At 40.5% G+C, this 27,058-nt stretch overlaps 2 protein-coding genes across 3 annotated transcripts in view; one reads left to right on the top strand and one right to left on the bottom strand.

The window, feature by feature from the left end:
* Positions 1-2,975: 2,975 nt before the first annotated feature.
* fam162a (family with sequence similarity 162 member A) lies at positions 2,976-26,624 on the bottom strand. Its single transcript, XM_088322207.1, has 5 exons — positions 26,507-26,624; positions 18,867-18,968; positions 18,686-18,800; positions 14,153-14,261; positions 2,976-3,130 (listed from the first exon to the last, which is right to left on the bottom strand). Exons 1-5 carry the CDS (start codon positions 26,547-26,549, stop codon positions 3,014-3,016), a joined length of 486 nt encoding a protein of 161 aa, XP_088178333.1. The 5' UTR covers positions 26,550-26,624; the 3' UTR covers positions 2,976-3,013.
* Positions 26,613-27,058, top strand: part of mix23 (mitochondrial matrix import factor 23) — a 42,087-nt gene continuing 41,641 nt past the window's right edge. Inside the window, exon 1 of one of the 2 annotated variants that reach the window (XM_088322208.1) lies at positions 26,613-26,895. In XM_088322208.1, the coding sequence (XP_088178334.1) occupies positions 26,845-26,895 (51 nt within the window). In that variant the 5' untranslated portion in view covers positions 26,613-26,844. The remainder of the gene's footprint in view (positions 26,896-27,058) is intronic. The other variant, XM_088322211.1, reaches the window with a different exon arrangement.

Genomic DNA, 27,058 nt, shown 5'->3' with positions numbered 1-27,058 from the left:
TCAAAATATTAGAATACTTCCTCAGACCAAGTAAAAAAAATAATTTTATAACAGCAAAACTAAATCAAACATTTGAAAATGTCCATTGATGCACTCAGTACTTGGTTGGGAATCCTTTTGCACAGATTACTGCATCAATCCGGCGTGGCATGGAGGCAATCAGCCTGTGGCATTGCTGAGGTGTTATTGATGCCCAGGATGCTTCGATAGCGGCCTTCAGCTCATTTGCATTTGTAGGTCTGGTGTCTTTCATCTTCTTCTTAACTATACCCCACAAATTCTCGATGGGGTTCAGGTCAGGGGAATTAGCAGGCCAATCAAGGACAGTGATGCCATGGTCAGTGCACCAGTTACTGGTGGTTTTGGCACTGTGGGCAGGTGCCAGATCATGCTGGAAAATGAAATCCTCATCTCCATAGAGCTTTTCAGCAGATGGAAGCATGCAGTGCTCTAAAATCTCTTGGTACACAGTTGCATTTACTCTGGACTTGATGAAACACAGTGGACCAACACCAGCAGCTGACATGGCTCCCCAAACCATTGCTGACTGTGGGAACATATTGAGAATTTTTGGTTAGGTGGACCGGATAAAAAAGCCTGACGGGCCGCATATGATCCTCAGGCTGTTGTTTGCCCACCCCTGCCAAAGCGCCAGACCTAAAATGGCCCCTGGGCGGTGGTCCACAGTATCAATTCTGAGATCCAGAAGCAGCAGCAGCAGACGAGTTGCCGGAATCTATCTCTAAAGTGAAAATCATTGGCGACTTACTAGGGCAGTCTCAAACTCGCAGCCCGGGGGCCAATGGTCGCCCGCGAGATAGTTGCACAACACAATACAGCCTCATCTAGTGGTCCAATCATGCACACTGACCCTTTCGTGTCAGTGCAGCATTCATTTGTTACTGATTGATTTTTTTGTGAATTTTCAGATCTTGTAATGTGAATTTAAAACATATATATATAAAAGAACATTTTGTGTTTTTTTTTAGGGCTATTTTGGTGGAAAACCCGATTTGGCCCGATCTCAAACAGACCTTAACTCCTTTAATTAAAGACCCCTGCACTAGAGTGATTTGTCCTGAATGCTGACTGCACAAATAGAGACAGACAGAAAATACGAATGAAACAGAAAGAGAAATAAAGAGAAAAAAGAAAGAAAAAAAGATAGAGAGAAAAGAAGAGAAAGATAAAAAATACAAAGGAAAAGTGGAAAGAAGGGAAACAAAAAATAGAAGGACAGAAAAAGTAAGAGCGAAAGACGTATAGGAGAATGAGAGGAAAAAAAGAGAAAAAACAGTGAAAAAGGGAAAGAGAGATAAATGGAAAGAGAGAAAGAGAAAAAAAGAGATGGAGAAAGAGGGATAGAGACAAGGAGGGAGAGCGAGAAAAATTGAGCTACAATGACTTCGGGGTTGCGCATGGCTTTATTAAAAATTGCTGCTTGTATTTTGACTTTTTTCTTCTCTATCTTCTCTCAGCCTTGTCTCGTGGGCTGGGTTCAGTCTGTCGGCGGGCCTGGACTGGCCCCGCAAGCTGCATGTATGGGTTGAAGCATAAAAAAAAATGTAAAGAGCCGTTTGGGAGCTGAAACGGCTGCCTTTCTGTGAGCCGAGTTTAAGGAGCCACTTCGCTAAAAAGAGTCAGAATTCCCATCACTAAAACATTGCACGTTACAGTATTATACCTGTCAACTTATACACTTTCCCCATATATTATGTGCTTTGACCATTTCAATTTCTGTGCGCTGTATAACAATTTTTGCATGTGGGTTAGGGTTGTGAATAAATAGGTGCCACCTTGTGTTTGTAAGGTTTGTCATGGCTTAACCCTTAGATGCATGACCTTCATGCACTTTTTCATGAGTGTGATTAAAAGTTAGTGGGGTAAAAAAAAATACTAATGGCATCATATCATAAACATGTTTTATAAAGAATACATGCAAAATGGTGAATCTCTGGCACCCTCTATTGGCAAATTTGGTAACGGCTTTGAACAAAAATGTTATTCTAAAAGCACAATCAATAAAAAGTAAGGGATTTTCCTTACAGGGGATACTCCATTTAAAATATAGTGGTATAAATCGTTCAGACTGGACAATTTGGTTAGATGTATGAATATGTCGCTATGGGTTGGTAGCTGGCCCTGCTAATGATATTCTCAGTTTATCAAAATAGCGCTTTTTTTGTGCTATCCCACACGGTGAGCTACCTCATCTGACAGCTGCACAATATTCGGTTGACTAGTCATTGAAAGTGGTATTGAATAGTAAAACTGTTTTTCTTGCTGTCTTCTGTTTACTAGCCACACTCACAGTTTACCACAGTGTACTGCCATCCGTCATGGTTAAGGCTTGTGGTTAGGTCACTAGTTTGGAATGGGTCAGTATTTTACTTTAAACTTTTTTTGTGCAAAAATGCTCAAAGTTTATTCTTGTATTTCATAATGCATTTGCTGCCCATACATTTTGTCGGTATTTATCGGGGGTGCCTTAACAACAAACCTAGCTGAAGACCTAATGTATCATTATTAATAGTAATATATCCTCAAAAAGCAAACAAAATTGAAGAGCTATTTGGGGGCCAAAATAGTTTGCTCTTTTCAGTGAGCCTGTTCTCTAAAAAGAGCTGGAATTTGCATCAATAGAAAATAGGGTTGACTGAAAGGCCTTTTGTTAACAGTGCATCAGGTTTGATGATTTGAACAACAAATATGTTTGATCCCATTGAGAGACAGTACGTCACTACTGACACAAGCCTGGTTGATTTTCAGAAAATTTAAACATTGGCACTTGCCTAGATGGTAGTGTGCCGGCTTTGAGACTGGGAGGTCGCTGGTTCGCGCCTCGACCGAGACATACCTAATTGGTATAATGGCGGCGCCCTCTGGCTGCGGCTGCACCGACTCGCTACAACGGGTCAGGTGTATCGACATTTCGTTCTGTGTACATTGTTACAAAGAATGACAATACAAAGGAAATTATTATTATTATTATTATTATTTTCTTTCAGCGGCATCACTGAGACTTGTCTGGCAAAGCCATTGTGCCTTCCTTCTCTCTCTTTAGTTCCTCAATCCATTTGGCCTTTTTCTCCATGTTCTGACCGGTCAAGGACTCATTTCTCCGAGCCGCCTGGAAATGATGAATCAAAACTTGTCAGTACAACACATTCTCTGACACTATAAACCATAATTAATCACTCATCATTCCGATAAAATCAAAGTTGACCTCTTAAAAAACAAAATAATAATAATAATAAAAAATACAACCCTAAAAAGATTTTTGACAGGGTTCATACGGGTGTAAAATCCTTAAGAATGCTTGAATTTTGTTTTCAAGGATCAAAAAGTACTAGAATTTTGGTTGAGGCGCTTATAAATGCTTGTAATTGTTGCCATGTATTAAACAAGCCTGCTTAAATTGATGCCGAAACTGCTCTCTGGTAGCTTTGCTTTGCCATTGCATTTCTCCTTCCCTCGTCATTAAGAGCAACTGGCATTAGTTCAGTGCAATATTCTCTCGAAGTTGCGCGCATGCGCAATTGCACGCTGCCCAGACATTCTCAGCACAAAACAAAAGCCATTCTGCGGATAAAAATCAGGGCTCGGCTCTAAATTGCAAAACTAATTCACTAGTGAATTCGGCCAGAGTTACAGTGCAAGCAGGAAAAAACACAGGTCCACTCTCGTTTTATTAGAGGGGTATTTTGAAGTCAACGTCAGCACGAGATTGAGTAAATGAAAGCAAGCGTGCATGCGAACTTTATCTATTGCGAGAGATTCAGCGGGAAGGGGTGCGGTTCTGTAAGGGTGGGTTAGAATATGTTTGCTTTAAAAAATATAGACATTATTGTATTTTTTTATTATCAATAAAACATTAAAATAGAGAGACAATGCTGGTTTACTTTAAGAATTGCCTGCACATTATATTCTAGCTATCTGACCAGATCAATGTTACCGCAACTTTTTGTCCTTTCTGGGGAAAAGTGGCTCTTTCGGCTTGGCTAACTAAAAAGAGCTGGCTCTTTTGGCACCCAAACGTCTCCGAGCAAAATGACTTAAAAAGGGAAAAACACAGAAAAAAATAGACAGAAAGAAAACAAGGAAAAAAGAAAAAGAAAAAGCAGGAAAAAAGGAAATAGCAAAAAAAAGTAAAAAGCTAGGAAAAAAGAAAAGGAAGTAACAAACTACAAAACAACCGGAACTTCCGGTTCCGGTTCCAACATGGCGGCGCGTGTTTACGTTGCAGCTAGTTGCTATCCGGCTATCCTACTATTTACTATCGTTCTCCTGCTTTCTTTTTTGGACACATGCGTGGCCAATAAGACTTAGAGTCGGGAAGAACTTATTCAATTGGGTGGGCGTCTAAATTTCGACTTTTCGGGCACTTTTTATACCACCCATGATATCCCGAACGAGCTTCAAAGGGACTCCGCTTCTCCGTGGCTACCCAGTCTACCTAAGAAAAGACGAAGACGGGCAAAGACAGAAAGCAAAGCGGGGCCGTCGTGCAGGGAAACGTGTGAAGTCGAAGGAGCAAGAAGGACATGAAGAGGTGTCTAATCCAACCATTATTTCTTCATCGATCTTGCGGATCAACCGACGCCTGAAGCCCAACGTACCCGAACGGCGACATCTTGTGACGATCTCGACAAAGACTACAGCTAAGTTAAATGATTCAGCAAAGCTAAAATTTGGTCTTTTAAATGTTAGATGGCTCGCTCCTAAAGCTTTACTTGTTGATAATATTATTCGCGATTATAAACTTAACTGTATCGGTCTCTGTGAAACTCCGTTACGCCCGGATGAGTTTTTACCGCTAAATCACCCTTCTCCTCAAGACTACGTGAGTAGCCATGTGGCACGCACGTTGAAGGGTGGCGGTGTCGCACTAATTTCTGAAAAAACGCTCAAATTTACTCCTCGTACTTCTAATAATCACAAGGCGTTCGAGGCACTTGTGATGCGGTCCTCTCTATTGTCAATTTATGAAGTTCCTATTTATCGCGCACCAGGGCCATACACAGCTTTCTTGGACGAATTTGCTGAACTTTTGTCTGAACTAGTAACCTATGCAGACAAAATTATAATTATGGGGGACTTTAACATTCATATGAACTCTCCACTCAATTCACTGTTGCGTTTCGGTCTCTTAATTGATACCAACTCGTTGATTGGCCAACTCATAGAGATGGAAACACGCTAGATTTGGTTCTGACTCGAGGAGTTTCAACCTCAAACATGACGGTGTTACCGTGTACTACAGTTATCTCGGATCATTATTTAGTTACACTCGAGGTAGTAGCTAAATGTAGTACTAAAAAAAGCTAAAGGGTTTAGTGGACGCAATATAAGCACTGGCACACTTTCTGAGCTCTCCGAACATCTTCCAGGAGCAGTTGCGTCCTTTCCTTCATACAAAAGCTCTATCGACTCACTCTTGAATGAGTTGAATGATACCCTGGCTAGTGTCCTGGATTCAGTAGCGCCCATACAGCTTAAATCACGACCGAAAAGACGCACGCCTTGGTTTAATGATGAAACCAGATCCCTTAAACAAGAATGCAGGAAATCTGAAAGAAAATGGCGCGCTACCAAGCTTGAGGTTTTCCACCAAACCTGGTGTGACAGTCTGTTGAAGTATAAAACGGTCCTTGCCTCTGCAAAATCAGCCAACCTTTCGAAGGTGATTGCGTCACAAAAGAACAATCCCAAAGTCCTTTTCGACACTGTAGCATCGCTTACAAGGCAACAGACTATCCCAGATAGTTCCACCCATTCAGCCCATGACTTAATGGTCTTCTTTACTAAGAAGATTCAATGCATACAGGAAGAAATTGCTAAAGACAGTATTAATACAACACATACTAAAGCGCTGAAATCTATAGATGCACGACATGGTGGCTGTCCGGGGAATGTGTCCCGTTTTAGTGAACTGTCACTTCATAATCATAAACAGATGGTGAATACGGCCAAACCGACGACTTGCCAGTTCGACCCGCTTCCAGGTTCACCTATTAAAGGTCTTTTGGCGTCCTTGCACCTTCAGTTCTAAATATTATAAACATATCACTCTCCTCAGGTGTAGTTCCAGCGGCTTTTAAGTCCGCCGTTATTAAACCCACACTGAAACAACCCAACCTTGATCCAGAAAGCTTATGTTATTATAGACCTGTGTCAAACCGACCGTTTCTTTCTAAAGTACTTGAAAAAGTAGTGGCACAGCAGCTAAATGATTTCATATCCGAGAACAATCTTTTTGAATCAATGCAATCAGGATTCAGGGCTAACCACTCTACTGAGACAGCTCTGATTAAGGTAACCAATGATCTCCTACACAATGGACTCTGTCGCTTCATCACTGCTGGACCTTAGTGCTGCTTTTGACACAGTGGACCATAATATCTTACTAGAACGGTTGGTTCAGTGCTTAGCCTCCTTATTTTCAGCATTTACATGCTTCCATTAGGTAAAATTATTCGCAAGTATAATATCAATTTCAATTGCTACTCAGATGACACTCAACTATATCTCCCGATGGAGGAATCTGCCACACTAAACTGTGCAAATTTGGAGGCTTGCCTTACTGAGATAAAAGAGTGGATGCCACTCAATTTCTTGCGTCTTAACCCTGAAAAGACCGAAATGTTAGTTATTGGTCCATCTAAATGCCGCGACTTATTCTCTAAAACTACTGTGAACCTTGACAAATGTCACATCACACAGAGTGACTCACTTACAAATTTAGGTGTCACATTTGACCCCGATCTGTCCTTTAAAACACATGTGAAGAAAATTACTAGAACCACTTTTTTCCATCTTTGTAACATTGCTAAAATTCGTCCTATACTGTCTCAGTCGGATGCGGAGATTATAATTCACGCGTTTGTTACCTCCCGTCTCGATTACTGTAATGCACTACTCTCCGGTCTTCCGATGACCAGACTCAAGAGTCTTCAGCTGGTACAAAATGCTGCAGAGAGGCTTTTAACTAGGACAAAAAAGTCCGATCATATCACCCCAATTTTGGCTAACCTGCATTGGCTCCCTGTTAGCCTAAGATGTGATTTCAAGGTTCTCTTATTATTATACAAAATCATACATGGACTTTCCCCCTCATATCTTTCAGATCTGATTTGCCCCTATGTCCCGGTCCGAAGCCTACGATCTGAGAGTGCCGGTCTTCTGGTGATCCCAAGAGCAAAGAAGTGTTCTGCTGGTTCGAGAGCGTTCTCCATCCGGGCACCGGTGCTGTGGAATGCTCTTCCCCCCGAGATCCGGTCTGCAACCTCAGTGGAAATATTTAAATCTAAACTTAAAACTCACTTCTACTCCATAGCATATGAATAACCTTCTCTTCTCGTCGGCTGAAAAATAGTCTGTGTAATATAGTGTAATAATCTGTGAAGCCCTTGAGACTCTTCGTGATTTAGGGCTATACAAATAAAGATGACTTGACTTGACTATTTTTCTTTGTCTCTCTCTCCCTCTGTTTATTTTCCTCTTTCAGTCGTTTTCTCTCTCTCTCTCTCTTACTCTTTCTTTCTTTTGTTTCTCTTTTTTACCCATTCTCTTTTTCTCTTACTATTTGTCCGTTCATCTCTCCTTTTTTTCTCTTACTCTTTTCTCTCTTTCTCTGTCTGTTTTTTCCATTTTGTGTTTTTTCTTATTTGCTTTTTCATTCTTTTCTCTCTTTATATTGACAAATGTATCTTTCTTATTTGTTCTTTTTGTTTTTTCCACTCATCTCTCTTTCCCTCTTCCTTTGTTTCTCTCTCCCTCTCTTTTTCTTATCTATTTTCTCTCCAACGATTTTCTGCTTACCCCCAGACAAGCTCTGCCCACCCAAAGAAAACTGGATGTAGTGGTGAGGGCAGTTTAAAAATAATGTAAGATAGACAAACAAAAGAAGATAAATAATTATAAACAGAAAAATCAAAATCATACATGGACTTTCCCCCTCATATCTTTCAGATCTGATTTCCCCCTATGTCCCGGCCCGAAGCCTTCGTTCTGAGAGCGCCGGTCTTCTGGTGATCCCAAGAGCCAAGAAGTGTTCCGCAGGTTGGAGAGCGTTCTCCATCCGGGCACCGGTGTTGTGGAACGCTCTTGCCCCTGAGATCCGATCTACAACCTCAGTGAAAATGTTTAAATCTAAGCTTAAAACTCACTTCTACTCTATAGCATATCTCACAACTCACTGTCATTGTACCCGAGTGAGACCTTGTCTAGAGAAGGGACTGCACAATACACAAAGAGGTAAGTATTAGTTTCAGGAGCGAGCAGCAGCAAGTCAACTGCAGGAGAGAGAGTGGGAAAGGTGAGAGGAGAGAGAGTGGGAAAGGTGAGATGGCACAACATTCATTTGGACAGGTAACTTAAAATTAGTTTTACCTGGTTATATCAGTATTATTTTCCCCCCATTTTATTAACACTCCACTTATTGAAACATGAATATTTTGTTTGTTTGTTTGTTTGTACATGATTCAATTGTTTGTTTGTTTGTACATGATTCAAATTGAATCTTTTCTTCCGGCGCCGTCACGAATGGCAGCCACTCCAGCAGCTCCCGTGTTATTTTCGATTGTTCTCGATTGTTCTCAGCTCAGGGATGCTGCTGGAAATGTGAATTTCCCTTCGGGGATGAACAAAGTATCTATCTATCTATCTATCTATCTATCTATCTAACCTAAACTGCTTATGTGTAATAACCTGTGAAGCTCTTTGGGACTCTTTGTGATTAAGGGCTATACAAATAAAAATGACTTGACTTGAAAACAAAAGAAAAAACATAAAAAAGGCTTGAACTTTCAGAAAATAGAAAAAATGAATGGAAAAAGCAGGAAAAAAGACATTTTGAATGTAACAAAAAATCTTTTTGCCAACAATGTACTTAAACTAAAAAGCTTGATTACAGACGCTGCCCAACTTACTAACGAGATAGGTTCCGGACGATCGTTTGTAAGTTGAACTTCTTCGTAAGTTACTTTAGTGCTATATTTTGTATGTTTAGGGTTTGTATAAGTATGTTTAAGGCTTGTATACGTGATCTGTATTGTTTTGTACTAAAAAAAAATAAAAATTTCATAAAATAATATGTTCCTTCTATAAAGATAAAGAAAGTTAAGCTTAATTTTAGAAGATGAGCTTCAAGAGTTAGGGGACTTCCTCCTCCATTGTAGAAAGTGGCTGGAAAAAAGCGATCAACCATTTTCTCAACCACATCAAGCTTTCTTATTCCACTTTCATTTCAAAAGAAATGTCCCGCCTTAAACATATTTAATGGATGCACGAGATATTAAACAATAAAAATGTCAAAGTTCTTGCCGCGCTGGAGATACAGTATAGTATGTTTACACACGAATTAGGAAGAGGAAGCCAGATTTCTTCTTCAGGGTGGATGCTGGGTCAGCTCTCACAGCGCCACAGGCAAGCAATTACTTACAGATAGGCCTACATTTTTTGTGCCTTAAAAAGGGTGTTCACATTTCAAAACTGCATTTTGAAGTTCCCTTGGTTGTGGCTGTGTGATATTAAAATGTATTTGATCTGCAACCTTTGTGAGTGATAAATATGCAAAAATCCCAGATTTCAGGAAAGGGGCAAATACTTTTTCATGGCACTGTATGAGTGAGTAAAGTAGTATTTGTGCATGAGTAGTAGTATGCATGTATCTTTATGAAAGTATAATTGTGCATGCATTAGTGTGTATTATTCCATGAGAAAGCAAGTACGATTTACTTTTCAAACGGCTTCTCATAAATAAATAGGGTACCTCCTTCATAGGCAAACAGTAAGCAGATCACCACAATGATCATGAGTGGTTAGTTCTCTTAGGTGATGGTGAACATTATAAGTACTTAACCTTGCAAATTATGAAATTTCAAGAAAAAACTCAAAAGGTCAGGAGTTGGAAAAATTAACATGCCAAGTAGAAAAGGGAAATATTTAGTTTGAGATCCAAATTGTAAGCAACCCAAACTAAATTTCGCAATCTGCAGCACCCTTCGACCAGCCAGGCTGATAAGTAACGTTCTGGGCCGGTTAAATGTCTGACTGTATTTTCACAGCTCGGCCCAACTCCACACAGGAGGGTTCGATCTCATGACCTCAGAAAATATCAGCAGAAAATAACCACTGCGCTGCCGTGCTGCCCCAGCCCGGCCCAATAATGTCAATAACAAAAATAATGATGATAATAATAATTACGATAACAATTACATTAACAACAATAAAAAACAAGCCACAATCCACTGTAACTAGAGATCTTGATGACATGGGAAATGGCATTTAATTTGATCTCTTGTTTCAAGTAATGCTCTGTTGGAACATTATGCAAGGTGGCACTGTGACTAAAAATAGTATGACGAGATAAATTAAAATGCCTTTTATTTTGTCATTTACAATCCTACAGGGTTCATACACCCATTTCATGGCCAAATTTAAGCACTTTTTAAGCACTGTCAAGGCCAATTTTGCTAAATTTTCAGGGAGGAATCTAGTGCCAATTAAAAGAGTTCTCTGCATTTTTGTTGTTGGCTTTGATGACGAAAACAAAGTCACTATCTTGCGGCTAGCACATACTTTGTGCTAATTTGAGCTGTTCCCATCTATGAACTAGGACAGAGGTGGCGAACATGTTTGACACAAAGAGCCGAAATTTTTAAACTGTGAGAGTCAAAGAGCCACACCACGCACTGACCTGCCATGACAGACACACACACAAACACAATTAAAAACACATTATTTCCCATAAGACACTCAAGTATTGTTCTTGTGCTGATTTCAAGGAAATATACACAAAAAAAAACTAAAAATGAAACAAGGCAGAGAGCCACAGTATATAGAAAATAAGATGAGGCAAAGAGACGCATTCTTAAAGGACAAGAGCCGCATGCGGCTCTAGAGCCACCCCTGATCTAGGATCTTTTTGTGTCAATGGGCTGCTATAGACTGGCATGATAACTACCATTCTGCCTCAACAAACACAGAAAGGGCTCTGAAGGCTTTGGTAATAATGGAGTTCAGTAGAGGAGACAAAAAAGAAAGTATTGCATGTATAAAAAGCAGAAAAATCGGCCAAATTTGGACTTATTTGACTTATGTATCTATCTATTTTAATATTGATTGCTCTGAAGCAGAGTGCATTTAATCTTTCAATCTTAGAAACTGCTCATCTTTTGCTTTTTGTTTAAGTTATTTTGATTTATATATTTTTGTGTGTTTTTCAGAAGATTTGAGTCTAAATCAGTTAAAATAGAGAAGAAAATAGGTAAATCTTTTGCATTTTATTGTTAATTCAGAGCACTAAAGAGTAATTATTTTTAATTTATATTCCATTGTTTTGCTTTTAGTGATTTTGTGTTGTCGTTCAACTTTAAATCTGCTGTGTGAAAAGTTGTGTAAAATTCTAAAATTGGTTTGTATTTCAAACATATTTTTTGTAGATCAGTAAATATTACAACTTACATTTCATGTGTTTTACAGGAATCATGAACAAACATAAAATTGCTTATTACTAAATAATTTGGTGAATAATGTTTTATTATTATTGAAAATATATCACTGAAAAGAAATTTGAGGAGCTGTTTGGGAGCACCTGCTCAGTGAGCTGAGCAGCTTCTCGAAAAATAGACCGATTTCCCATGACTAGTCTGAAAAACTTATCCTCTTGATGCGACAATAGATGGCAGTAACGCGACAACTCAATAATGAGACTGTAGTCCCATTTGGCGTAATTTCTTTTTTTAAAATTTATTTAAAAGCATGGTCTATTGGGTGAGATCGCCAAGAAACACAGCAATGGAAATAGTTTCAAGCATTGTAAAGCACTTCACCCAAATTTCAAGCATTTTCCTGACAATAAATAGACAACATTAAAATTCAAGCATTTTCAAGGATTTCAAGCACCCATTCTAATCGTGATCCAAGTAGCCAAATGGAATTCCCCGCGCTCACTGCCGTGATTCAGGTTGGATTCCTGTTGCATCCAATGCTGAGCAACTGGTACCACCTTGTACAACATGTTTATGGCTGATCTTTTACCCATAATGCTTCATTACAACATTGTTCAACGTGGCACCGTGAGTAGAAAAAGTGTGATGCACGGTACTATATGACCCACGGACCAATAGTTGCTGACTGCTGCTACTAAACTGAGCGCTAGGGAATTTGAAATGGAGCCGACTGAAAAATTCGAGATGACTCGGCATGTGGCCCGTCATAACAGCATGTTCGGCCTTTTGGCTAAGATCAAGTGGAATAAGAGCTTGCTCTGTCCACTCTACGCATCGGCCCGGTTTTGCAGTACCTCCGGGAACGGTGCATTCGCAATGATCGCAGCATAACGGATAATGGATAATGAATAACGAAGATAGAACAATAACCCTTAAAAATCCCTCCCCCCGCTCCTAGACTATACTCTTAGGGATCATTTCTATGATCGCAGCAAGGCTTTGAGGCTAGGACCTTAGCTCGGCCTTTTGGCTGAGAGTAAGTGTCCCGGCACCTTGGCTTTGTAGCGTATTATGAACTGACCGATAACGGATAATGGATAAGTAATAAAGAAAATAGAACAATCCCCCTTAAAAAATCCCCCCTCCTAGACTTTGTAGCGTATTATGAAATGACTGATAACGGATAATGGATAATGAATTAAGAAGAAGGCTGTGAAAATGTGTGGAATACATAGAAAACAGTTAAACGAGGAACTAGCACAAGTTCCGCTCCCTATTAAAGGGAAGCGTCACCAGCAAGGCAGGCAGCTGTTTTCAACAAATCTTTCATGGACCCCATAGGTAGAAAAAGAAATATAAATTGTGAGAACAGAAGATTCAATGTTTCTTGAGCTGAATTATTTGCATTTATTGCCTGTGTGAATGGATTGGCTGAATGTTTGCTCTGTGGAGAAAGGTTGTCAAATAAGAAAAACAGTAATGTGGAAAGAACTTTCATGGGCAAAGTACTCAGTTGGAAGTGAGACAAAAAGTGCAATTGCATCACTTCTGGAAAAATTAGATGAGCACAAAAAAATGATCAGAAACTGGATTGTATCTTCAAACTACACTTTTGGCGCAGGTTTTGTTGCAACCCAAGAGAAAATTAAGCGGGGAAACCGTTCACAGATGGTTACCACATAAAAGAGAAATTCATCAAAATATCAGAGCACCTATTTGCATTTTTATAGCACTGAAGACTTAATATTTGAATTTATTTAATTGCTTTGCATTTTCAGGGATTTTGTGTTGTTGTTTGGCTTCAAATAGGTTCAGGGTGTAAAAATCTGAATTGTTATGTATTTTACATTTTTTATGTGGATCTGTAAATATATCAAAGTATATGCTGGTCTACTAGTGATCCCAAGACCCAGAAAGAGATCCGCAGGTTCTAGAGCATTCTATTCTATAGCATATGAGTAACCTATATTCTATGTTGGCAACATCTGTGTATTATTTATTATTGCAACATCCATTGCAGCCTGGTCATCCTGGAAGGGGGATTAACTCATGTGCGGTCCTTTCTCAAGGTTTCTCAATTTTCCTTATGGTCTGTTTTTCCTTGCCCTCGTGTAGGTTTTAGATCAGGGGATGGTGTAATAATTATGTTGTTTGCAATAATATGTGGTCTGTGCAGCCCTTTGAGACTTTTTGTGATTAAAGACTATACAAATAAACATGACTTGACTATTTCCCTGCAAAACATAAGAAATTTGTAATTACTAAATAATCTGTTCCATAATGTTTTATTATTATTATTACTGTGACCCAAAAAAAAAAAAAAAAAAAAAAAAAAAAAAAGGAGCTATTTGCGAGCCAAAAAGGCAGCTCTTCTCAGTGAGCCGTGCCAAAAGAGCTGTTTTTTTAAATAGATCTGTCCTCTTGGGTGCAACTAGTGGGGGCGGTGGAAATTCACATTACAATGACATAAGGACAAGCCACAATAGCAGGTGTGTTGGCTTAATTTTTACACACTTTAAAAACATTTTTTTGCTGCGTGGTCTATATTCGGACTGCGAAAAACATGGCAATGGCAACAATTTTGAGCATTTTCAAGCACTTTTCTAAAAGTTCAAGCCTTTTCAAGACCTTGAAAAAAGATCGAAATCCAAGCAAGTTCAAGGAATTCAAGCACCTGTGCGGATCCTGAAAATACTCACCCGTTTACCGAGGAAGACCATCAACAAGCAGGCGCCTATTGTTGCAGCCATCATCACATAGCAGGCTTTTACCCGTACTTTGTTCCTTGCAGCGTCGAGTGTTTCAAAACTGTTCACATGCGGACACAAGTGCAACACATTACTTTAGGTAGTATGACAGCTTATTTCATCCTACATTATGTTGACATGTATGTCCATATTTATCAACCGTGTGCAAATCCAGTGTGGTGATAGTGTTTTTGTTTGAGATGTAAGTATATTTCAGTGTTTACTTTTCTGTTTCTGTCCACCCAGGAAAAGGGGAAAGGAGTTTAGATATTACCACCATTTTTCAGGTAGTCGGGTAGGTTACCCTAAATGTGAAAATGCCTTAAACAGTTGACTAAGTACATTTGGTATTGTGGACTCAGCATTTTTTCCCCAAAAGACATTCTACTCTCCCAGGACCAGAACAACAGTGAATATCAACACCATCTTTTATGGGCAATCAGGTAGGTTACCCTAGGTGTGAGAAATGCCAAAAGAGTTGACTCAATATTTTTGGTCTTGTTGACACAGGAGATTTCCCCCAAAAAACATTATATTCTCCCAATCCAGAACAAGTTTGGCCAGGATCATAATCTTTCATAAGCCATCTGGTAGGTCACTCTTGAGGTAAAAATGACTCAGCATTTTTCTCAGAATTACATTCCACTCCCCCACACCAGACCAACAGTGAATATCAACACCATTTTTAGGGAAAGTCAGGTAGGTTACCACAGACATGAAAACTACACCCCAAAAAGCTGAATCATTTTTTTGTTTTGGTGACTGCAGCTTCCCAAGACACATATTCGACACTCAGCCATGAATGAGTTTCGCGTCTTGATGCGGGTGATATAATCAGAGAAGCGCAGGTTTAAGAATGTTCTGCATTCTGACCTCAGCGCTGTGGAATGCTCTGCCCTCTAAGATTTAATCCTCAACCTCAGTGGAACATTTTAAAACTAGGCTTAAAACCTAATTATATTCTCTAGTTACTAGTCACTGGTCCTTTTGGAGTCTCCAAATAAGCACATTTGGAAATGCCTAAACATACCATTGGTGAAATGTGAAAAAAACTAATGTTTAATTTTTCAGATTGTGATCAGATTTCACCAAGGATTAGGTATAGCTTTATGCATTCGTCCCATCAGTTTTCCAGCTAAGATGCCTATGCCACACTCATCTTGCATGCAATTGCAAAAATAAATTCAGGAGAGAATAAATACCTACCATTATTGTGTGTTCCAACTTAGATTGTTCAATGTTAGTAGCACTTGCACTGATTAGTGTTACCTTTCAAAAGAGACCAAAACCGTCCATATGTCCAAACGGTTCAAGAAAAGCATTCAATTTACTTTGCCAACGTCTTGGATTGAGATTTGCAGGAAAGTTAAGAGGTTAACAAACACCAAGATCAGGCAGAAACAACATGTTTAAAACACTGTGCAACTGGCAGAAACTTACTGAAAGTTAACACAAGCTGCATCCACTGTCAGCAGTGATGATTTCCTTAATTGGCCCATTCAGCCGTTGTGCCCCCCCCCCTCTCCTCGTGCGTGTGCTTCAGCTCACATGCTTGCTTACTTACTTAATTTCCTTTATTCAATCTCGTGCTGACATTAAATTTAAAACCTGCATTTGAAACAAACCATGGAGGGAACACGGGTTGCTTTTACCCACATGCACAGTAATTCTACCTGGAATTGCAAAATTAATTTTGCAATTTCGAGTCCTGATTTTTGTGCGCTGGATTGATTTTCTTGTTTGCTGAGTAGGTCTGAGCAGTGAGTAATTGCAAACATGAGCAGTCGAGAGGGAAATTTGGGCTGGAACCTATTAAAGTAATTTAGCGGTGTTCGGCTGTCTGACCATATGCTTTATTTACATATAGTAGAGGCCCAAGCCTCATCACATAATTCGCATGGAAAGAAAAAAAGTGGGCGGGAAAATGACGCACGTTAATATCCTTAATGATATTTAGTGCCACAGTGCTTCTGGCGCAAGTGGTTGGTAAACGCCTATGGCTAATGATCTAAAGCAGGGTCGGAAACCTATGGCTGGTGAGCTATTTATGGCTCTTTTCATGAGTACATATGTTTTGGAGATAAAATTTATACCATGCAAATTTTCTCCAGGTATGAAGTTTACGTGAGCAAAGCCTGAATTTTTCTGCAATCAAATGCCTGCAGATGAGTGTAGCATTAGCATCCCAGCTGGAAAACAGGTGAGACAATAACTAAAAGCCTTACCTGGTGCTTGGTCAAATTTAATCACAATCTGAAAAACTAAACATATTTTACACATTTTTCTAATGGTAGGTCTAGGCATTTCCAAAATTGGCGATGACCAGTTTATAACACTAAAACCTTTGCAAATGTGTACTGTACTTTGGCCATTTTTTTAGACATTCTGAAAGAGTTGTAACTATTATACTTGTCTTTCCAGAAGTAAAATTAATGATTGTGCACACTTGCGGATAAGAATGGTGCGTAAAAATTGAATTGCTTTGCGCATGTTTATTTTTGGCTCCCCCGGAAAATTGCATAGAATTATGTTGGGAATTTCAATGGCTAACCAATGACAGCTCTGATATTAGTAGTGGTATACGATGGGACCATGACCAACTAGGGGGGCCGAGGTGCCTAACTTGTTTGGGTGTTTGGGCAATTTGGGTTGGCCATGGTCCAAAACTTTTGGTGTGTTTTTTATGCTATTTATTTCCCTTTTATTTTCTTTGTTATTGTATGTATGTGTCTTGCTGTCGGTCACCCCTCTTGAGGGATATGACCAAGGTAGATAGATAGATAGATACAATGGGACTGTTTCAAGGCTTATATCTGCGGACAGGTCCTCTCCTTTCTAGCTCTTTTTAAAAAATAATAAAGTGCTAAATAAGAAGACATCTAAGAACAAATAAGCAGTTTAGTCACAATATATGCCACCAGTCCCTCGCCCACGCTGTACAGAAGAGATTGACATTACAGTGTCATTATGATTTATCATTAACGGTCAGAACTGAAATCCAGCTTTTACACACAAGGCAAAGGTTTTTTGAAAATGGCGACAAACCGGGAAAATTGTTGGCATACCAGGCCTCTGCTTCTAAGGCTCATTCCTAGATTTTTATCCCAAATCGGGTTTATCCTCACTGACCCAAAAGAGATTTGTGAAACCTTCTCTGATTACTACTCACTACTTTACTCTTTTGAGATGCAGTCAAATAATTGGCAAGCACCTAATGAGCTACACAGATTGTTGTACCCTTAAGTGGATGTAAATGCCTCTGGCTATCTGGGTGGTGACTGGCAGCAAGACAAGCACATACAAAATCAAACAACATTAAAAAAAGGGAAAAAGTAACAAAAAACACACACAAAAATCTTTGGACTATGGCCAACCCAGATCCATTTCAGTGGTGGAAACAGAATGAACTGCGCTTCAAGAAACTTGCCAAACATGCAGAACATTTCTTTGCGCACCACTTTCATCAGTGCAAGGTGAGAACATTTTCAGTGAAGTCGTGTTACTGGGGAGCATGCTCAACAATTATGCTTTTTGGACCACAATCCTGTACTGCTCAATTGGGACTACTAATTTTACACTCACGCTTCTTGTGCAAATTGTATTTAACTTTGTTTTATATACTTATACACTTTAAATCTTTCTGAAGTGAATTTGAGTTTAAACTTTTTAGAAAGATACTGACAGGCCCAAAAAAATCCTTGCACATTTTGTTTTAAGTTAAATTAAGTCATGTTGGTTTTATTGACATTTTGAATTATTAATTGTAAAAATAAAGAATCAGGGAGCTATTAAAGTTTTGATGTACCTTATTCGTGTTGCTGCTAAGCCTAAAGTTATTTTCTGCAATGTTAGTAATTGGTTTTAGTGAAATATTAGTCATGTGAGTTGTGATGAAATTCTTTTTTTTTTTTTTTTTTTACTGTAAAAGGTTTCAGGGACTGACTTATGTTTGTCTGTACCTTTATTCGAGTTTCTGGTAAGCCTAATTTTAGTTAGTCTTTTTGTTTAAGTTAAATATTATTAATGTTAGTTGCGTTAAACTTCTGATTTATTTACTGTAAAAGGTTTTAGAGGGCTATTTAAGTTATTTAATTTTGAAACAAATATTCTTTGTTTCTTTTTGCATGATAAAAAAAATTATGCGAATTTTTACACTTCTTTGACAAATAAATATCGGCCCAAAATATCGGATATCGCCCTCTAATACTAATTATCTGTATCAGTCCTGAAAAATCAATCAATCAAAATCAATTAATCTCTAATTTTTATTGTTTTATATTATTGAATATTCTGTTGTTTTATGTACTTTTTATTCGGCCAAAACAAAAAACGAGGAAATAACAAAAATTGTTTTTAAAAATCGGTTTATCTATTATCAAAAAATCATTGGTCGATGCCCTAAAAAATACGCTTAAATATACAGCAAATTCGGACCACAAACTTCGCTGTGGATTAAAAACACACCAAAAAGATGAAACCACTTACGACACAAGTTGGGGAATCTGGTTGACTGTCTTGTAGCGTCCGGACCACACCAGCATCTTTTTGTCCAGTTCTGTGGGGCTGTATCCTGGGATTTTGAAGCCGAGCCGAGGAGAACCTGGAAAAACAATATCTGTCATGATGTGTGTGTTATTTTGTGTCCATGCATGTGTGTGCATGCTACTTTCTGCTGGAACTGCATCTGGAGACTCTCCTTCAAACCTCTGTGGTTTATTACACATCCCCCTGGGGCTCCATGCTTCCATGAATGGTCTGTACTTCATACCTGTGTACAAAAAAAAAATCAAACCTAGAATGAATTCACAAAATCTGTTTTTCATAATCTTTGTCGGTATATATTTATGTATATACATACACACACACATATATACACACATTATACATATATATACACACACACACATGCAAAGGTTTGGGCACCCCTGATCATTTAGGATTTTCCTTCATAAATCATTGATTGTTCGGATCACAATTTCAGTTAGATATATCAAATAGCAGACGAAAACGGTGATATCTGAGAAGTGAAATTAAGTTCATAGGATTTACAGAAAATGTGCAGTAATTGCTTAAACAAAAGTAGGCAGTCGCATAAATTTGGGCACACCAACTGAAATTATTTAGTAGAGTATCCTTTTGCAGAAATAACAGCCTCTAAACCCTTGCTATAGCTTTGAATGTGGGTCTGGATTCTGGTTGAAGGTATTTTTGACCATTCTTTACAAAACATCTCCACTTCAGTCAGGTTTAATAGTTTTCGAGCATGGACAGCTCGCTTTAAATCACACCACAGATTTTCAATAATATTCAGGTCTGGGGACTGAGATGGCCATTCCAGAACATTGTACTTATTCCTCTGCATGAATGCCTTAGTAGAATTTGAGCAGTGTTTGGGGTCGTTGTTTTGTTGAAATATCCAGCAACTTCAGCTTTGTCACTGATTCTAGAACATTGTTTGCAAGAATCTGCTGATACTGACTGGAATCCATGCGACCTTCAACTTTAGTAAGATTGCCAGTACCTGCACTGGCCACACAGCCCCACAGCATGATGGAACCGCCACCAAATTTTTCTGTGGGTAGCAAGTGTTTGTCTTGTCCAAATAACCCAATTTCAGTTTCATCAGTCCACAGCACCTTATTCCAAAAAGAAGCTGGCTTGTCCAAAAGTGCTTTAACATATCTCAACAGACTGTTTGTAACATGTGCGCAGAAAAGGCATCTGCCGCATTACTTTCCCTTATAGCATCTCTTTGTGCAAAGTGCGCTGAATATTTGAACGATGCGCAGTGACACCATCTGCAGCAACATCATGTTGTAGGTCTTTGGAGCTGGTCTCTGGGTTGAGTTTGACTGTTCTCACCATCCTTCGCCTATGCTTATGAGATTTTTCTTGGCCTGCCACTCCAGGCCTCAACTAGAACTGTGCCTGTGAAATTCCATTTCCCTACTATATTCTTCACAGTAGAAACTGACAGCTGAAATCTGTGAGCAAGCTTTTTGTTGCCTTCCCTTAAACCAGGGGTCGGGAACCTTTTTGACTCAAAGAGCCATAAAAGCAAAATATATCAATTTTATTTTGGGAAAAAGCCATACCATATATTATGAGACAAATTTACTAAATTGCTAAACCCGCGCCCCAGACAAAAGCTTAGTCTTCAGCACATTTATTTTTGATGATTTGATAAAAATTATGAAAAGAGAATAATGCCAGAGCCCGTGTCCCAATATCAACAAACATACCACTTTAAACTTGTCTCTTTCTTGCAATTACTCAAGATCGGTTAAACTCATTTTGACCCTTTTTTTATACATATTGGTTTCAAAACCAGATGTAAGCAGTTATTTTGTAAAAACGTCACAACATTCTGCAAACAGGGAGCCTAATGTGCTTATCTATGGTGCAGACGGCGTAGGGCGAGAGATGGGAGGGAGTGCTTGCACTTTTTGCATAGCTCCACCCATCTCTCCCACTCACCCAATCAAAAAACTTTAAGTTCTTTTCCGGTGTTTTGGCGTATTTACAGTTTGTTCTGTGGATTCATCATAAGGTATCTGAACACTGAAGACAGATAATATAGTGAGGTTTTATATAACCGATTTTTTAGCGTTGTACAGCCATAACGAGTTGTTTTTTTTTTTGTGACACCTTGACTGTAAATTGTAGTGAAAAACGTGCCCTATATATTCTGCGAAGTACTGCTACTTTGATAGCCTTGGTTAGGCTTTGCGTGTATCTGAACAGGTTTAGTAGCTTACGTTTTGGACGAGATGGAGAAAATTTGCATGCAATCAAATTTGTCTCTGAGCCACAGGTACTCATAGAAAGAGCCATAGGTTCCCGACCCCAGCCTTAAACCCTTACTTTGAATAATTTTCGTTTTTAGGTCATTTGACACTTGTTCTGGGCTTCCATGTTGCCACTCTTCAGAGAAGATGCAAAGAAGAGAATAACTTGCAACTGGCCGCCTTAAATACCCTTTCTCATGATTGGCTTCACCTGTGTATGAAAGTCAAGGGTCAATGTACTTACCAAACAAATTATGTGTTCCAATAATTAGGGCTCAAGGTATTCAAATCAATAAAACAAGAAGGGTGACCAAATTTATGCATATACCTACTTTTGTTTAAGTAACTATTGCACACTTTCTGTAAATCCTATGAACTTCATATTACTTCTCAGATATCACTGTGTTTGTCTGCTATATATTTAACCAGAATTGCTGGTCCGAACAACCAATGATTTAAATTTTTTTTTTTTTTAAGCATTTTTGAAGGGGCTACTTCGCAGATTTCCACTTTTCGCGGGTGGTTTTGGTCCTCATTAACCGGGTCTAAAAAATAATAATAAAAATAAAATTAAAGTGCACCGCTACTACGCGGATTTTCACTTATCGCGGGTGGTTTTGATCCCCATCTTTTGGGTCAGTGAGGATACCCGATTTGGGATAATAATCTAGGAATGAGCCTAAGAAGCAGATAACCGAGGTCCCACTGTGTATATATATATATATATATATATATATATATATATGGGGCAGCACGGCGGCGCAGTGGTTAGCGCGTGTGCGGCACAGTTCTGAGGTTGTGGGAACCTCCTGCGTGGGTTCAAATCCAGCTCCCGGCCTTACTGTGCGGAGTTTGTATGTTCTCCCCGTGCTTGCGTGGGTTTCCTCCGGGCACTCCGGTTTCCTCCCACATTCCAAAGACATGCATTTCAGATGAATCGGCCGGTACAAAATTGTCCCTAGGTGTGACTGAGCGAGTGAGTTGTCTGTCCCCGAGTGCCCTGCGATTGGCTGGCAACCAGTTCAGGGTGTCCCCTGCCCACTGCCCGATGATTGCTGGGATGGGCTCCAGCACCCCCGCGACCCTACTGAGGATAAGCGGTGCAGCTAATGAGATGAGATATATATATATATATATATATATATACGTGCATATATACACATAAATATATATACACACACACACATATATTTATCCTGGAGGTGGGGTCCGCTGGCGAGCGCCTGGTGGCCGGACCCTTACCCACGGGGGCCGGCAGAGCCCGAAGGGACGATGTGGGACCCTCTTCCCATGGGCTCACCACCTGTAGGAGGGGCCAAAGGGGTCGGGTGCGCAGAGAGCTGGGCCAAGGGAGGGGTCCTTGGCGCGACGATCCCCGGCTACAGAAACTGGCTTTTGGGACATAGAACGTTACCTCTCTGGCAAGGAAGGAGCCCGAGTTGGTGCGTGAGGTTGAGAAATACCGACTAGATATAGTCGGACTCACCTCTACGCACGTATATATATATATATATATATATATATATATATATATATATATATATATATATATACATATATACATATATATATTTATATATATATATACATATACACACACATATATACACATCCATATGTATATATATGTATATATATATATATATATATATATATATATATATATACATACACATACATATATACATATATACACATACATATATATATATATACATACACATACATATATATATATATATACATATATATATATATACACATATACATATATATATATATATATATACACATACATATATATATATATACATACACATACATATATATATATATATACATATATATATATATACATACATATATATATATACATACACATACATATATATATATATACATATATATATATACATACATATATATATATACATACACATAAACACACACATACATACATATACACACACATACATACACATATATATATATATATATATATATACACACACACACACATACATACATATATATATATACACACACACACATACATTTATATATATATATATATATATATATATATATATATATATATATATATATACACACACACATACATATATATACATATATATACACACACACATACACATATATACATATATATATACACACACACACATATATACATATATATACACACACATACACACATATATATATATATACAAACACACACACATACACATATATATATATATACACACACACACACACACACACACACACATATATTCGGTACAGGGTCCGAATGACGGCAGACGCTGCACCGACCCGTCTGTCGAATCTCCCATTCCATCCTACCCTCCCTCGTGAACAAGACCCCAAGATACTTGAACTCCTCCACTTGGGGAAAGATCTCATCCCCAACCCGGAGCGGGCATGCCACCCTTTTCCGAATGAGTACCATGGTCTCGGACTTGGAGGTGCTGATCCTCATCCCGGCCGCTTCACACTCGGCTACGAATCGCTCCAGCAAGAGCTGAAGATCACAGCCTGAGGAAGCCAACAGCACCAAGTCATCTGCAAAAAGCAGTGACTCAATGCTGAGGCCCACAAACCAGATTCCATCCCCACCAAGGCTGTGCCTAGAAATTCTGTCCATAAAAGTTATGAACAGAATCGGTGACATAGGGCAGCCCTGGCGGAGTCTACCCTCACCGGGAACGAATCCGACTTACTGCAACGCTTCCAGACTCTGGCACTGGGCATACAGGGACTGTGCGGTACCCCATACTCCCGAAGCACCCCCCACAGGGCCCCCAGAGGAACACGGTCGAATGCCTTCTCCAAGTCCACAAAACACATGTAGACCGTACAGGCAAACTCTCATGCACCCTCAAAGACCCTGCAGAGTGTGTAGAGCTGGTACAGTGTTCCGCGGCCAGGACGAAAACCACACTGTTCCTCCTGAATCAGAGATTCGACCTCCTGGCGGACCCTCGTCTCCAGTACCCCTGAATAGACCTTACCAGGGAGGCTGAGAAGTGTGATTCCCCTGTACTTGGACCACACTCTCCGGTCCCCCTTCTTAAAGAGGGGAACCACCACCCCAGTCTGCCAATTCAGAGGCACTGTACCCGATGTCCATGCAATGTTGCAGAGACGTGTCCACCATGACACGCCCACAACTTCCAGAGCCTTAATGAACTCCGGGCGGATCTCATCGACCCCGGGGCCCTGCCACCGAGGAGCTTTTTGACCACCTCGTTGACTTCAATCCCAGTGATGCGCGGGCCCAACTCAGAGTCCTTCGACTCTGTTTCCCCAGAGGAAGACGTGTCGGTGGGATTGAAGAGGTCTTCGACGTACTGCGCCCACCGATTCACAACGTCCTGGGTCAAGGTCAGCAGCGCCCCACCGGCACTTTACACAGTGTCGATGGCACACCGCTTCCCCCCCAGGACGCCGGATGGTGGACCAGAATTTCCTCGAAGCCGCTCGCAAGTTGGCTTCGATGGACTCGCCAAACTCCTCCCATGCCAAAGTTTTTGCCTCGGCAACCGCCGAAGCAGCGTTCCGCTTGGCCAGCCGATACCTGCCAGCTGCTTCCAGAGTCCCACAGGCCAGGAAGGCCCAATAAGACTCTTCAGCTTGACGGTATCCCTCACCGCCGGTGACCGCCAACGGGTCTGAGGATTGCTGCCGCGGCAGGCACCAACTGCCTTAAGGCCACAGCTCCGATCAGCCGCTTCGACAATGGAGGCGCGGGACATGGTCCACTCGGACTCAATGTCCCCCGCCTCCCTCGGGACATGGGCAAAGTTCTGCCTGAGGTGTGAATTCAAACTTTTTCTGACAGGGGATTCTGCTAGCCGTTCCCAACAGACCCTCACAACACGCTTGGGTCTGCCGGGTCGGACCAGCATCTTCCCCCACCAGCGGAGCCAACTCACCACCAGGTGGTGATCGGTTGACAGCCCCGCCCCTCTCTTCACCCGAGTGTCCAGAACATGCGGCCGCAGGTCCGACAGAACGACGTCAAAGTCGATCAGCGACACCCTTATGTCTGAACATGGTGTTCGTTATGGACAAACCATGACGGGCACATGAGTCCAATAACGAAACACCACTCGGGTTCAGGTCAGGGGGGCCGTTCTTCCCAATCACTCCCCTCCAGGTCTCACTGTTATTGCCCACGTGAGCGTTGAAGTCTCCTAGCAGTACGATGGAGTCCCCAGGGGGCGTGCTCTCAAGCACACCCTCTAAGGACTCCAAGAAGGTGGGTACTCTGAACTACTATTTGGTGCATAAGAACAAACAACAGTCTACCCTCTCGCCCACTGGGGTGAACCCCAACGTATAGGCGCTGAGCTGTGGAGCAACTAATATGCCCACACCAACTCTGCACCTCTCACCACGGGAAACTCCAGAGTGGAAGAGAGTCCAACCCCTCTCGAGAGGACTGGTACCAGAGCCCAAGCCGTGCGTGGAGGTGAGTCCGGCTATATCTAGTCGGAATTTCTCAACTTCACACACCAAATCGGGCTCCTTCTCTGCCAGAGAGGTAACATTCCATGTCCCAAGAGCCAGTTTCTGTAGCCGGGGATCGTCGCGCCAAGGCCCATTCCCTTGGCCGCTACCCAGCTCTCTGCGCACCCGACCCCTTTGGCCCCTCCTACAGGTGGTGAGCCCATGGGAAGAGGGTCCCACCTCGTCCCTTCGGGCAGTGCCCGGCCGGACCCCGTGGGCCAAGGTCCGGCCACCAGGCACTCGCCAGCGGACCCCACCTCTAGGCCTGGCTCCAGAAGGTGGTCCCGGTAACCCGCCTCCGGGCGAGGGAAATTGACGGCCAATGTTTTTTCTCGTCATAAGGGGTCTTCTGATCTGCGTTTTGTATGGCCACTCATCTAGAACCTGTTTGCCATGGGTGACCCTACCAGGGGCTTAAAGCCCCTGACTACATAGCTCCTAGGATCATTGGGACACACAAACCCCTTCACCATGATAAGGTAGCAGATCAAGGAGGATAGATATATATATATATATATATATATATATATATATATATATATATATATACACGTTTTGTATTTAGAATTTTACAGGACTGTAAGGGGTTTAATAGTATGCTAATATAGGGACTATGTATGCACAGCACGTGTTAAAATCTTTGTAAGGCGTATATAGAGCTTTTAATATATTAGCAGCTCCAGACAAATGTGGTTTTATTGTCCTCTAGCCGACCTCTATCCTAAAGTATGGGTAGGCAGCGGGGCTTTCATTTAGCCCAGGACCGTAAACTAATGCGTTGTTTTGTTAACAGCTCCAAACATACAATCACTACTGATGTCTATGTAAGCGTAAACGTTACATATTGAATGTGTTTCGATGCAATATCTTACAGTATTATTTAATTCATCTGGTTCTATAGCACTGGAGAGGGGACGGGGAAGTAACATTTTCTCAACACATTCTCTTGACGAGGAAATTATCCATTTACATACGTACGAACCCAGCAGATTTGTGAATGACAGTCGTGATCTGACGAAATTCATATCGTTGTTTTGTGTCTTAAATTACTAAGTCCGGTCGACTGTCAAATTTCGTTAGAGTAGCTACCCCAAAGACCCTATTTAGATGTACCTACTTTGTGCCTGGTTAAAAAAAAAATCAAAAACTACGAAAATTTTTTGTTCGAATCGTTTTCCAAACGTGTCACTAATAACATAATTACAACTGATTCAAATTTGGTAAAGATCACAAAAACAACAACAACGAAAAATATCTATGGCGTGACAATTAAAGGCATCATGTAGAACTCCCTTGTGTAAGAAGACCACTTGGTCCACAATGGCGGCGCCCGACAGATTGTTGAATTGTGAGGACTTTTCCATGTTTCAGGTAATCGGACAACGTCTTCCTTTTCTGTTTAACCCCATTGCCCTTTCTTGTTGCTCATTCATTGAATTGTTTCTGAGACGTAAATATTTGTTGGTGTTCCTACTATTTTTATTTTGCACGTGATTTAGCAACAAGTGTACACATCCCTCGCCCACGTTAGTAC

The sequence above is a fragment of the Urocampus carinirostris genome, chromosome 18 (genome assembly GCF_059441175.1).
Source record: "Urocampus carinirostris isolate Australia breed hairy pipefish chromosome 18, RoL_Ucar_1.0, whole genome shotgun sequence".
In the NCBI taxonomy this organism is placed as follows: Eukaryota; Metazoa; Chordata; class Actinopteri; order Syngnathiformes; family Syngnathidae; genus Urocampus; species Urocampus carinirostris.
This window is presented reverse-complemented; position numbering and strand designations above follow the sequence as displayed.